General features: G+C 63.9%; 1 protein-coding gene across 1 annotated transcript in view; it reads right to left on the bottom strand.

Moving 5' to 3' along the window:
* Window positions 1–10,862, bottom strand: part of MXD4 (MAX dimerization protein 4) — a 14,602-nt gene extending 3,740 nt beyond the window's left edge. Inside the window, exons 1-5 of the mRNA XM_081812768.1 lie at window positions 10,655–10,862; window positions 10,455–10,554; window positions 6,933–6,962; window positions 1,232–1,346; window positions 94–256 (exon numbers count right to left, since the gene is read on the bottom strand). Of these exons, the coding sequence (XP_081668894.1) occupies window positions 94–256; window positions 1,232–1,346; window positions 6,933–6,962; window positions 10,455–10,554; window positions 10,655–10,718 (472 nt within the window). The 5' untranslated portion in view covers window positions 10,719–10,862. The remainder of the gene's footprint in view (window positions 1–93; window positions 257–1,231; window positions 1,347–6,932; window positions 6,963–10,454; window positions 10,555–10,654) is intronic.
* Between the last annotated feature and the right edge of the window lie 2,371 nt (window positions 10,863–13,233).

The following is a 13,233-nucleotide window of genomic DNA, read 5'->3' as shown; positions in this document are numbered from 1 at the left end:
CTACCAGCGTTCGCACACATCTGCTGTCGTCCCCACCTTCCTCAGCCAACCCCACCCTCCCAGCTTCCCGCCCGGCTGCTCCCATGTCCCCACCTTGCTCTGAGTCATCAGTGGAGACGGCGGAGCCCGTGCTGTCCGTGCGTACACGTTCCAGACTCTGCATGGACAGCTGCTCCAGGCGCCGCTTCAGGAAGCGGTGTTCCCGCTGCAGCTGCTCCTTGATGCTCAGTGCCCGGCGGTCCTGCTCCTCCAGTTTCTGGGGGCGGGGGAGCTATGAGCGGTGGGAGGCAGGGGGACCATCCCCTGTACCCGGACCAGGAACTGGGGCACAGCGGCCTGGGCAGAGCAGGTTCTCATCCCCCACCGCTGGCCCCGCAAAGGCCTGAGGAGCAGCCCCCTCACCCTGCCAGGGGTTACATGAGGTGCCACCTCCCAGGCCTGCACTCTGCATCTGCTGACCAGCTCCAGAAGACCCACGGCACGTGTGGGCCCCAGGCTGGTGCTGCCTCCTGGAGAACAGCCTGCCCTTGGTGGTCTTGCCCCCACTGCCCCCATACTGCTGACATCCCCCCACCCCCTGCCTGTCCCTGAGGGCCGCACTCTGCTCTGGGAAGCTGCCTGCTCCCGGAGGCCCCGGAGCATGGACCATGCCTCTCTGTAAGCTCCAACCACCCTGCCTGGGGGTGCCCCTGCCTGTGCTGGCTCGGAGGCTTTGAGGGGTCCTTCAAGGAGACTGAGACCTACCGTGGTTGGTCCAAGTGTCCTAAGACCCCCCCCAAACCAGCAGGTCTGTCTTGAGGCCTTAGGGGCCCACCCCAGACAATGGTTCACTCCATCCACCCCCTCTGCCAGTCCCAGGAGACCAACTACACCCTCTACCCAGAACCTCCCAACACCCCTGGGCTGCCTGCTTCCCATCCTGCCCTTCCTGACCCCACCTCTCCTTCACAGCCCAGGGCCCCAGGGGCCATTTGTAACCTCTTCACCTCCCCCAGCCTAGCATGGCTACCTCCTACCCCCACCACCTCTCGATAAAACCCAGCAGGTGCTTGTGACCCCCTCCACCCTAAGCATCCCCTGTGCCCTCACCTACCACCAGAGACCCCCAGAGGTCCCCAGGCTACACCTGCTGGGTGGCTCCCCTCAGGCCCCCTGGTCACTCCCCGGGGGTGTACGGGATGGGCTGGGGTCAGCTGAGGCAGCTGGTCAGACCAGTGGACCCCCTGCTCACCTTGATGTGCATCTTGGCCCGCTTGAGGAGGCTCAGCGTGGTGTGGCGGGTACTGTCAGGGCCCAGGGGCACCAGCTGCTTGAGCTGCTCCAGATAGAGCCTGAGTTTGGCTCGTCTGAAAGAGGAGAGACAGAACCGTCAGGCCGGGGTGACATAGCCCTAGGGACAGCAGCAGCAGACAGGCCTGAGAGGTCTGGGGGCATGAGAGGCGGCCAGCCAGACTCCTGCACAGACCTGCTTGGGGTCCCTCCCCAGGACTCCCCTCCCAGCCTGGCTGCCTGCTTCCCCTGAGCAGCCCGGTCCCTGCCTTCTGGATTCCCTGATGGAGCAGAGAGCCTGTGGCTGGGGCGCGCGTAGCCAGCCAGCCCAGCATGGCCTGCGGGGCACGGCCTCAGAGCCCTAGCCCACGCTGCGGTCACCACCCTCCACGGTGGATCCAGGAGGCCAGGGCACACCGGGGCGGCGAGGTTAGGGCCCTGCTCAGGCTGCTCCCAGAGGTCCAGGGGGCCCCAGGCAAGATTGGCATTCCACTTTGCCAAGTTCAGGGTGGTCTCTGGTCGGTCATGTCACCACAGAAATGCAAGTCTACTGGGCTCAGGGAGGGCCAAGGAGCAGCCCCTCCCACCCCGAGTTTGATGTCCCTGAGAGGAGACCACTTCATTCCAGATTTTATCCCTGTGTCCGTGCAGACGAATGCAGATTTTCACCAAACTGCCCTCACAAGACCCAGTGACACTGTTCACACGGGGGCTTCGGGTGAGGGGCTCTGGCCCAGATCCCGCCCGTGCAGAAACACTGCCTTTCCTGGCTCATCCCTGCGGGGGAGGGGGTGGCGGGGGGGGGTGGCCACAGCTCACTCTGAAGCACACTCTGGCCACTGGGAGGGCCAGGGGGCCTCTGCCACATGCACGTAACCCTCCCCGCCTCTGCGGGAGGCCCGGCCTCACTGCTCTGCTTAGGCCACGCTAAGAAACCCCCGGAGGACAGGGGGCAGGAGTTTTTGGTGAGGCCTTGACAGCCTGCCGCCCAGCTGCCCTGCCAGCACCATGGCCAGTGCAGGTCCCTTCCCTCGGCAAGTCCCGGCTTTCACCTCTGCCCCCGACCTGCCAGAGCCCCCGCGCATCCACAGCCCCACTCAGCCTCAGAGCCTGGCCGGACAGTGGACTGAGGGGATGCCCGAGGCCTGGGAGAAGGGGCAGCCAGGTGCGGGGCAGGAGCCTGTCAGCAGAGCAGCAAGAACGGCCCTACCCTGCAGGAGGAGGGCTGGCAGCACTTGGACCCCGTGGCCCTACGTCTGTCACCCAGGCCCACACGGCACCCTCCCACTGACAGAGCACCCCCAACCCAGCACCCCAGCCCACAGCACCCCGGGACCTAGAAGTCGTCCAGAAGAACCTCCAGGACGGAGGACCAAGGCTGCGCTCTGCCACGAGGCCACGCGGAGCCAGGACCTGCATGAGGAGCAGCCCCACGCTCTGCCTCGAGGCTGGAGGACCTTCAGAGATGAGCTCCCACCTCCACGGGACTACCGGGCTGGAGCAGGCGGCATGCCAGAAGGACCACCCAGAGTCCAGGAACCTCCGCTCCCCCACCTCCAAGGGGCTCCAGGACCCTGCCTGATGCCCCACTGAAAATGGGGCCAGAACACTGCGGGGGGGGGGGTGGCGGCAAACTGCGCTCTGTGCTCAAGGAGGGGCTCGCCAGCCAGAGAGCCACAGTTCCACACTGGGCCCTGCCATCCTGCCACCTGCACCCAGGTCACTGGTGGGGTCCCCTTGTCCCTTTGAGCTCTAGCAAATGGCAATTCTTACAATCTACCGCTTACATAAGCAGTACGTGACCTTTGTGTAAAATCAGAAACTGCAAGTCAAGAGAAAGAAAAAAATAATAAATGAGAAGTACCCTGAATCCCACCACCACCATTTTAGTGTAGTCTACATTCTTGCATCATGAATGTTCGGCATACGAAACCACCTACGTGACAAGGGACCCAATATTGTTTAAAAAACTCAAACAGCAGACGCACACGAGAGACTCAACAGGACACAATGAAGAACAGGAGGCATGCGTCTCCAGGTGATGCGGTTAGCAACGTTTATTTCTTTGGCTTTACGGTTTTGTTTTTTGTTTTTGTATTTTCAGGCTTTCTATGCTAAAAAAAAAACCACATATTACTTTTACAATCAGAAAGAGAATTTGTACAAGAAAGAAAAAACACAGCTAAAAGACAAATAACAGTGGAAAAATATCTGTAATACACATAAAAGACAAACGGTTAGTATTCGTGACATTTTGAGCTCATACACATCAAAAATAAAAAGAGGAGTATCTTACTGTGGAAATGGGCAAAGGACACACACAGGCAAGTTGCAGAACACAGACCGCTAAGCTAACACAAAACCCAATCCGCCGCGCAGCCCGCGAGGAAACGAAAGCCCGGCGGGGTGGGGGAGGCCGTCACCCGGGCCCGACTGCCAAGACCGGAGGGCTCTGGGGCTGGCCAGTGCGTGGCCGGCCACGCGTCGTAGGGTCGTGGGTGGGGGAGCAAACAGGGACCGCAGCACCCAAGGGCCGTGGCAGCGACTCGCTCCACCCCCAGGGTGACAACGTGGCGGCGGTGGTGCGGGGAGCGTTAAGCAGAGGCCACGGCTAAGAGCGCGGGCAGCATGGCCGCGAGTCTGTGTCAGCACTGGGACCCGCAGTGGCGAAGTCGCCGACACAGGACAGCACTCGTGGTGGCAGGTGAAAGGTCAAGTTATGAAACAGCGGCTAACAAGGTCCCATTCTTATCCAAGTTAGTATCCGTGTGGAGGAGGAGGAGGATGCAGGTGCGGCCTCCCAGCCACCTAGGATGGCTCTCTCCCGGGGGGGGGCCTGGGGGGGGCCTCGAACGTCTGTGCTGGACGTGGACAGACTGCTTTACAAATCCTAAAGCAGAGGCTCCTCGAGGGACAAAGAGAGTCCGCTGGACGATACCCAAGCAGCGCTTGGCACTGGACACCACGGCCGCCCGAGTCCCCAGGAGCACTCAGCCAGGCCTGCAGCCTGGGGGGGCCAGGACCCAGCTTAGCCAAGTGCCGGCTGCAGGGGCCCGGGCAAGTCCCCACCCTCGTTGGCCGCGGTGTTCTGCCCTGCGGGGAGCAGGAAGGGGTGCTGAGGCTGCCCCAGTGCCGCAGGCCCTCTGCCAGCGCCCCGTGGCTGTCCCGGGCATTCCTGGGAGCTTTGAAAATTCACCACTTCCTGAAGGAACCCTGTGTGGACTCAGGAGGCAGAACCTGCCTCTGGGAATCACTGCGTTAGTGTTAATAGCAGCTCGGTTGCTGGCCACTGGCCGCAGCCCAGCTCTCAACACAGGTCCTTCCTAGCTTCTCACCACGAGCCCCCTGCTCCCCGGAGGAAGACCCAGAGCTCCCGAGCCATATCCCAGGGTCCCAGCGTCTGCACAGCTGCGCTCTGCACCACGCCAGGCCTGGCGGTCAGAGAGATGCGGTGAATGGTGGCTCCCTCGGGGAGGTGGTGCAGGCGGTGGGGGGGGGGGGGGGCGGATGGCGAGCCACCTTCTGCTCATCTGCATCTTCCAGTTGTCGTGTGGTTTATAAAGACTGTGTGCCACTGTATCAGGCAGCTGGGGGCTCCCTACCTCCACACACAAAGGCTAAAGGCTGGAGCTGGGGCCAGGAGGCTCATCCTGCCCAGGAGCACCTGACCTCCGTGGCCCCCAGGCCTGGGGTTAGCAGCGGAGCCCTGGCCTTAGCAGACCCGCGGGGGCTGCTTCCCACAAGGGAGGATGGGGAGGACTGGGAGGAGGAACAGGGCCAGGCTGGGCGGGCCTCAGGCTGACCGGGCTGGCTCAGAGAACAGGCAAGGGGAAACCCCACAGGCCCAGGGTAGGCACACCTCCAGGGAAGGCGGCGTCCCCAGGGCCGGCCGGGTGACCCAGCCATGCTTCTTTCCTTCCTGTGGCCAGCAGCCAGGCATGTCCTGCATCAGCACTGGGCAGTCACAGGCACAGCTGTGATCCCAGTCCCCACCAGGGGCTCCTCATGGCTGCCCACACCTGCTCATTGGCCAGCCAGGAACAGGACCCTGCACTGGGTTAGGGAGTGGACAGAGATCTCAAGCCACCCATCTATCCGCTGCAGGGGCTCAAAAGGACCCCCCGAGGCCCAGCCTAAGGGCGGGCTTTGGGAGAAGGTGACTGAGGCCAAGGCCAGGGTCAAGGGGCAGTTGTAGGGGTCAAAGGCTAGCAACCTGTCCTCCTCCACAGGCTGCCATGCCCTGGGCACCTGTCTTCCCGCAGCATCATCCCCTCTGTCTGCACTGCGGGGCTGTTTTCCCAGGCACCACCCCAGGGCCTTCTCCAGAACACCCCTCACGTGCCTGTCCAGGCTCTGGGGTCCCAGTAAAGGCTGACCACCTCCTCCAGCCTGGAAGCAATCCCAGGGCCCGCCTGGCTCTTGGGGCCCCTGTACCTGCCCCACCTCTATGGCCTCTCGGGAGCCCCTCAAACACACAGGACCAGTCCAGGAAGTACGGTTCCTCCAGAGAACACAGCGTCCTGTCCCTGCCCAGCCCCAGCCCAGCTGAGGGCCAAATCCCAGGGGAGCGGAAGCTGGTGCTGCCGTGGGCGTAGAGCAGGGGCGGGGGGAGAACACGTAGAACTGGCTAAGCTCCAAGCCTTCCCAGAGCAGGCTGAAAGTTCAACTTGTATACAGAAGCCCCCCTCCACACTGACCTAAGAAGGGAGGAAAGAATGGGCCCATTTCACAGATGGGAGCAAAGCTCAGGAAAAGCTACCATGTGGCATCCCTTCGTCCTGGCACCACGGCTCCCGGCTTCAGAGCCTCTGTACCCACCCCCAGCTCCCACCACCCCACTGAAATCCGCCATGAGGGTCCCTGTCTGCAGGGCCGAGCCTGCCTGTGTCTTGTTCCTATTTCAGAGGAGGCCCAGGGTCATGGAACCCCTGAGGGCAGAGCCAGGCCTGCAGCACCCAAGCTGGGGTCAGCCAGAGAGGGGCCCTGGGGCCTACCTTGGGCCACAGTGCTGCCCTTCCCCACTTCTCCCCACAAGCCCTCCCACTCCTCAGAGGACCCAGCGCAGACCCAGCCCTGCAGCCAGTAGGTGGGCATGAAGTGGGTTCCCCTGGATCCTTCCCTGGGCCAGAGCTTCCCCTCAAGGCCACGCGGCCAGAGACAGGCTGCCCTTCCCATTGCCCCCACACGAGACCAGTGGGAGCTCCTTGGAAGGCAGGCCCCGGGTGCAGGGGACCCCAGACTAAGAGGGCCAAGCCCTCCTGATTGGAGGTCAGCATCCTAAAGGCTCAAGAGCTGCTCCCAAAGGGGCTCAGATGCCCCAAGTTAGATGGATCTCCTCCTCCAGAGAGCGGGCCCTGAGGGTCACCCAGCATAGGGGGTCCTGCTCCAAGTCCCTCACCCCCACCCTGAACTTCCAGGAGCAGCACCTGGGCCCCTGCCTCCACCTCCCGGCATGCGGTGCCTGACAGCAGAGTCTGATTCTGCCTTTAAGACAGACCCTTCCCTAGCAAGGGCCCAGCCTGGGGGCACGGTCAGCTGTGCCCAGACACATCAGGTGGGACCCGGGGGGGTGCGGCCATAGCATCCCCCCAGCAGAAAGGTGGGTGGGATGTGTTAGGCGGCTCATACAGGCGACCGGGAGTGGGGGACAGGGGATCACTTACCTGTGCTTTTCTAGTTCATTGTGTGAAGACCTGTTTAGAGAGACAGAAAGACAGAGCTCACTCTGCTGCCTGATCACCAAAGCCCAAGAACGACAACTCTACTCGGGGGCCTAGGAACCTGTCGATGGTGGCAGACAGGGTCTGGGCCCCAGGATGGCCCAGCGCGGGGAGGGCCGGGGCAGGTGAGCAGCTGCCGAGCCAAGACGGGGGTGGGGGGGACCTCGCACTGAGTGACAAGGACAGGAGACACAGAGCTGCAGCTCTGTCCAGGGGTGCCTAGGGCCACCCAGCGTACTTCGTGAGGCATGTGGGGGCTCTGGCCAGCAGGAGGGTCCAAAGCCCCTTCCAGAAGGTACTAGGACTGACCCACCCTGTGCTCCCAAGACTTCCCAGGCACTAAGCCACCAGCCTTCTCCACTCCCCACCCCTGGAGGCCACGGGCGCTAGCAAAAGGGCCAACGGCAAGGGAACACGGACACGGGGTGGTCCGGCCCTGACCCAGCCAGAGCACCATTCTCACCCTGCTGGGCTCTCCCACCTGCATCCTCACAGCTCATCGGACCAGTGGGGACACCCAGGGACAGAGCAGACCCAGCCCGAGAGGGATCAGCGCATAAGGACACCTCTAATATGTGCATGCTTCCTGGGCCAGTGGGCAGGAGGGAGACTGAGGCTGGCCCTTTCGCTTCCCTCTGGGGCCATGGTCTTGGCCTCTCTGGGCACAGGGACCCCATCTGCTGCTCAAGCCCTGCCCACCTGGCCCATCCAGACAGGGGTACAGAGTCCTGAGCACCCTGGTGGACAGGGCCACAGCACCTGCCCTGCAGGACAATAATATGGCAGGGCCAATCTCCCAGTTCCCCATCATTTTCCCAGTTCAGGTGGGGACCCCATGGACAGCCAGGGCTCCTAGGCCTGCCAGGCTGCCTCGCATGTGAGCAGAGGGCCCCCAAGCCACCTCAGGGGACACCCAGATTGACCGCTGTGTCCCCCACCTCTCACTCTTTCCTGGAGCTTCTACTGACCTCTGCTTGCCTGCTCTCACTCCCCTGCTGTAGGAACTGTGGACTGGGTGTCTCCCGTCCCCATCCCACAAGTCAGAGTGCCTGCCCATCCTTCCTGCTTCTGCCGCCTAGCACGATTCATGGCCCCATCAAAGCCAATTGGGACCCAAGGCCTCCCCTCTGCTCACCAGGGCAGTCAGCCCCTGGGCCTCCCTGTGCAGCTTTAGGAGAGCCCCGAGGGCCTGCCGATCACATGAGCTGGGCAGGGAGCCTCAGAACCTCTGCCGGGGCTGGCCAGGACCAGGAGTGGGCATAGCTGTCAGGCTCCTCAAGGCCTGAACCACAGTCCATTTGTGTGGGTCTGGAGGTCTGCTCGCGTGTGAAGGATGTAAGGGCCAGCGAGTGCCCTTCGATGCACAGAGATGTGCCTGGCCACCCCCTCACAGTCTGGGCTAGACCCCATCCTGGAGGAAGAGGGTCACTCCTTGGCTAACTGGGGATGGAGAGAGGCCCAGAGCCCCTCCTAGGGCTCCTCCCAGGTTTGTAACATGGGTCCCAGGAACACCCTGTCTCAGGCCTAGGGAGAGGGGGGACCCCAGGCTGGGGCTCCGCTAAGTATATTCCTGCCCTCACTTGGTTCACAGCCCACAGCAACCCCTCCGGGTAGGAACTCTTCAGCCATGTTCTTGGAGGACCTGAGCCCCAGCAGGCTGGCTCCAGTTCCCTCTTGATGAACCATTGTCCCCCAAAGCCCTTCCTGTAGCTTGTGGGGCTTCCCCCCTATACATCGCCCTCCTGCCCCACTCCTCACTCTGGTCCCAGCGGTGCCCATCCTTTCCCCTCACTGTGGTGAGAGAAAGAAGCCTTGCAGGGTAGGACAGCCCTGCCAGGCAAGTCAGGGCCCCGGATCCTCTAGGCCCTGCTCTGGGCTGGCCAGGCCCAGCTGGACCAGGACAGCCTCCAGGGGCCATCTCTGTGAGCCCCAGGGGGCCTCATCCCTGGGAGATGCCAGCTCTGCCCAGAGGAGCAGCAGGGAGGTGCGCTGCAGCCCAGGAGACCCTCTCGGCCCTCCCCAGGGCCCTGAGGGTCTCTGCCTGGCAGAATGGAGAAGGCCAAGACCCCACTTCAGAACAGGGGTCCCAGGGATGGGAGGGTGGCTCCAGGCAAGTAATTCAATTTCTCTGTGCCTGTTTCCTCAGCCTTCACAGGCAGATAAAAATAACACGTCCATCCTGGGTTGGGCGGATAGTAGGAGGTACTGACCCACTCAGCACACCAAAGCCCCCAGAGAGTCCTAGCTAGGATTCTGGTTATCAACTTTGGGTACCCCGTGGGAGTCCAAGGTCATGCCCCAGAGTTCTCCATGGGTGCCGGGGCATTGGGGGCAGTGAGAGCCAACAGCGGGGGCCCGAGGCCAGGGTGCCCCCCTCACATATCTTTTCCCAAACCGTCCTCAGCAGGGGACCAGGGGCTGGGACTGGGAGGCACGTCCAGCCAGGGCAGATGGAGACTCAACCAGCTCCTTGCCAGGCCCAGGGCGCCAGGACGTCACAGGAGATGGGTCCCTGTGCCAGCCTTTCTGTTTCCCAAGAACAGGCAGGCCACAGGAATGAGCCGCACCCTCTGCCAAGGGGCCCTGAAGCCCCCTGCAAGCCCAGCTCCCCGCCCGGTGACATGGTCCCGAGCCAAAGCCCGCCGGGCAGTGCCAGGTGTGGGGTGGTCCTCATGGCAGCGGGGAGAGTGGAACCCCGCGGGAGCCCTAGCTCGGGGTCCCCCCCAGAGATGTGCACCCCAGCTTTCTGCTTCTACAGTTTGGGAACAAGGCCAGAGGAAGGGGGTGGGGGAGGGCTGCTGCACAGCGGCCTGCACCTCTTCCGGCTCCCCTTAAAAAGGGCCTCCTGTCCCAAAGAAGGGGACCCTACACTTGTCGCTGCGTTTCACTTATGTCAGGAGACTGGGCAGGAGGGTGGATTCCGTGGGAGGGCTGGGGGCCCAAGGTAGGGCCTCCATGCGCCTTCTTTGTCCAGGCCCCCCGGGGGTGGGGGTACTCAGCCCAACAGCAGGAGAGATGCGGCCCACCCACCCGCGGCAAGCAGAGGTCAGGGAGGGCGGTCCCACGCTGCTGTGCACCGAGCCTCAGTTTCCCCGGACTCACGGGGCACCGGCCAGCGCCCACAGACAACTTTTTTCCTGCCCGGAAAAGTCCAGAACAACTTGGGAGCGGGGAGCGGCTGCGGGAGGAGACCCCGAGCGGCTGGCGCTGTACGCGTGGCACTGTTTACGCGAGAGGCCGAGGAGGCGCGGCCCGCGGGAAGATGGCGACGGCGCGGGCGGGGCCGGCCGGGCGGGGCTACGGCCGCGGCCCGGGCGCGCCTCCTCCTCCAGGCTGGCCGCCGGGGCGCGCGGCCTGCGGCCGAGCTGAGGCCCGGGGGTCGGGGCTGGGGGAGGGAGCTCCGGGGGGCGACCCCGGGCGCCGGGCCGGGCGGGGGGTGGGGGCGGCCGCGCGGGGGGGCGGTACCTGTTGTTCGGGGCCTTGCGCACCAGGCCCGCCGCCTTTGTCTTCTTCCTGGCGAAGTCGCCGTCGAAGGGCAGCACCGAGGCGTAGCCGTGCTCGGCCTCTGCGGACAGACGGCGCGGTCAGCGGGCCCCCGCCCCGGCCCCGGCCCCGCCGCCGCCCGCCAGCCCGCGGCCCGGCGCACAAAGGGGCGCGGGCGCTACCTCGGTCCCTGCGCTCCAGGTACTCGGCCGCCTCCAGCAGGATCAGCAGGGAATTCAGCTCCATCCTCCTGCCCGCCCGCGCCGGCCCGCGCTCTCCGGGACGGCGGCGGCCGCTGCCCGGCCCTCTCCGGCCGGCTCCGCTCGCCGCCCGCCCCGCGCGCCCGGCGGCCCCACTTCCCAGACTCCAGCGGACTCCCTGCGCGCTCGGCCGCCACCCTCCGCCTCGGGCCCTCAAATTGACACATAAGGGCGAGCGGCGGCCGGCGCAGCCAATGGGGACAGGCGCTCCGGCTCCGGGGGCGGGCGCTGGGCCGGGCCGGGGCCAATGGGAGCTGGCCGAACGCCTCGGGCCGGGCCGAGAATGTTGACAGATGCGAAGCTCGGTTCCGATAGGCCCGCCGCGGTAGTAACAATTTAGAAGCCCAAGCTTAGCAACAGCACGTGGTGGCCCGGCCCCCGCGCTCGCTGACTGGCGGCTGGCGTGCATGTTAAGTAGGCGCCACGCGCCGATTGGCCCAGAGCGGTCTATGTAAAATAGGGACCGTGGACCAATGGCCGGCTGCGGGGCGCGCGGCCAATGAGGACGCCTTGGCCAGACGCGTTGCCGAGAGGAAGCGGAGCGTGGTGGGACCGCACGCCGCCGGCCCGCGCCCCAGGGCCCCTTAGGGTGCGGGGAGCGTCGGGTGCGCCTGGCCGGTCCGCGGGGTCTGCACGTCGTGTGCCAGAACCTGTTGCCCTGGGACAGCCGCCGCAGCTCTGGCTCCGCGGGAGCACGGCACCTCGTGTTCTCCTCGGGGGTGTCGCGTGGGCTGCAAAACGACACCCCTTCCCGCCGGACACAGAGTGACCCCAGCGAAGGCCGGAGCTTGGAGGAGGGGCGTAGAAGGTCAGCGCCCAAGAGCCAGATCTTCTTGAGCCACATCTCAATGGGGAGAGACCCAGAGAGGGGGGGCCCCTCAGAGCTGCCCAGTGGACCCCAGGCCTGGAGGAAGGGGCCCCCAAGAGTGGAGGGTTGCCTGCTCGTGTCTGGTCTAAAGAGTGGGGACATTCCAAGGCATTCCGGGCGCTGGTCCCCTCTGGCCAAGGAAGCTCTCTCTAGGGAAGAGAGTTGCCCTCTGTGGGAGAGGAGCGAGCCCCTCATCAAGCTCCTGGCTGTTGGGTGGTCCCTAGTGGCTCCTGACCCTCAGCTGGTTCTGCAGGAGGAGGGTCTGGCAGCCTGGAGGCAGCCCCACACTGGCCTCGGGTCCCTTTGGGTCCCTTCGGTCTTCCTTCTCACTGGTTGTTGAGACTGGTGGCCTGGGAGCCCCTGAGGAGGGGACCAGCAGGTTGGAGAGTGTGGGGATAAGGTGGATGGGCTCCGACCCACCCTGCCCAGAGGTCTAAATGGGGCATGCTGCCACCAACAGAACAACAAAAACTAAAAATCTCAGCACTTCCTGTCCTGGGATCTACTGCATGTTTCATACACATTCCCTTGTGTATTTCTGAATCCCCATTTACAGATAAGGAAACCAGGAATCCTGAGGTTTAGGGACTGGCCAGGGTCTCCTTGCAATCCCAGGGGCATGTAGATTAGTGCTCGCCTAAACGTGCCCCAGGGCTGGTGACCCAGGAGCATGGAGACCAAGACACCTCCTGGCCTAACACTACTTGCCTGGGAACCACAGCTGTGTGACCTGAGAAATGGGGTTAGGGATGTGTTGTCTACCCCCCAACCCTCCCAGCAGAGCTCAGCAGGACCCAATGGGGTACTCGGATACTGCCATTAGACAGCCCTGCGTGGACATTAAGACGACCCCTTGATGGTAATCCCAGCCCCACAATCGACCCAGGACCAGGGCACTGAGCCCCTAAGAGCTGCACAGAGTAAAGGAGGGTGCCCCGTTCTGGGGAGGGGCAGATGCATGCAGAGTTCAGGGGTGTAGGAGGCAGGACCCCAGGCTCACCACCTGGTGGTCAGCATTTTGCAGAGTCCCTTCATCCCTGCTTGTGTGAAGGATAGGTTGCTGGCCCAATCCTAAAGCCGGCACCTTGTCCAGGGTGAGTGCACCTGCTGGACGCCCACCCTACTAACTGCCGTGGGGCATGAGGGGTGCTGTGTGTCACAGCCCGCAGAGCGAGAACCCAGGTGTGAGCATGGGAACCACGTGTGTACTGCACCCCAGCCTGAGAGGAGAAGGGGTGGCCCCAGCTTGCCTCCATCTGCAGCTAGGCTGTTTCGGGGACCCCTCTCCCAGCAACACCCTGGACCAAGCACTTCCAGGGGCGCCACACCGCCTGTGAGTGTCGTGGTATCAGAGCGCAAGCAGCGCGTGGGAGTGAGTGCAGAAGTGGGCCGCGAACTAGCAGCTGGACAGGAGGGCCAGGGCATGGCGTGGGCTGAGGCATCAGGACCCCAGGCCTAGGTGTCAACCAGGGAGGAGCCTTGTGGGCCAGAGGGAGCCTCCAGGGAAGACACTAAGCTGCAAGGTGGGGGCCTGCTGGGGGGGGACGAACAGGGGTGGGGTGGTGCTGGTCTCACTTGGGGCCAGACAAAGCTCCGCACCCATGAGCGTCAATGTGCCCTCCCAGGTATGTTT

The sequence above is a fragment of the Leptonychotes weddellii genome, chromosome 2, assembly GCF_054177405.1.
Source record: "Leptonychotes weddellii isolate Sample4059 chromosome 2, ASM5417740v2, whole genome shotgun sequence".
NCBI classification, from domain to species: Eukaryota; Metazoa; Chordata; class Mammalia; order Carnivora; family Phocidae; genus Leptonychotes; species Leptonychotes weddellii.
The sequence above is the reverse complement of the archived record's forward strand: the minus strand, read 5'-3'. Positions and strand labels throughout refer to the sequence as shown.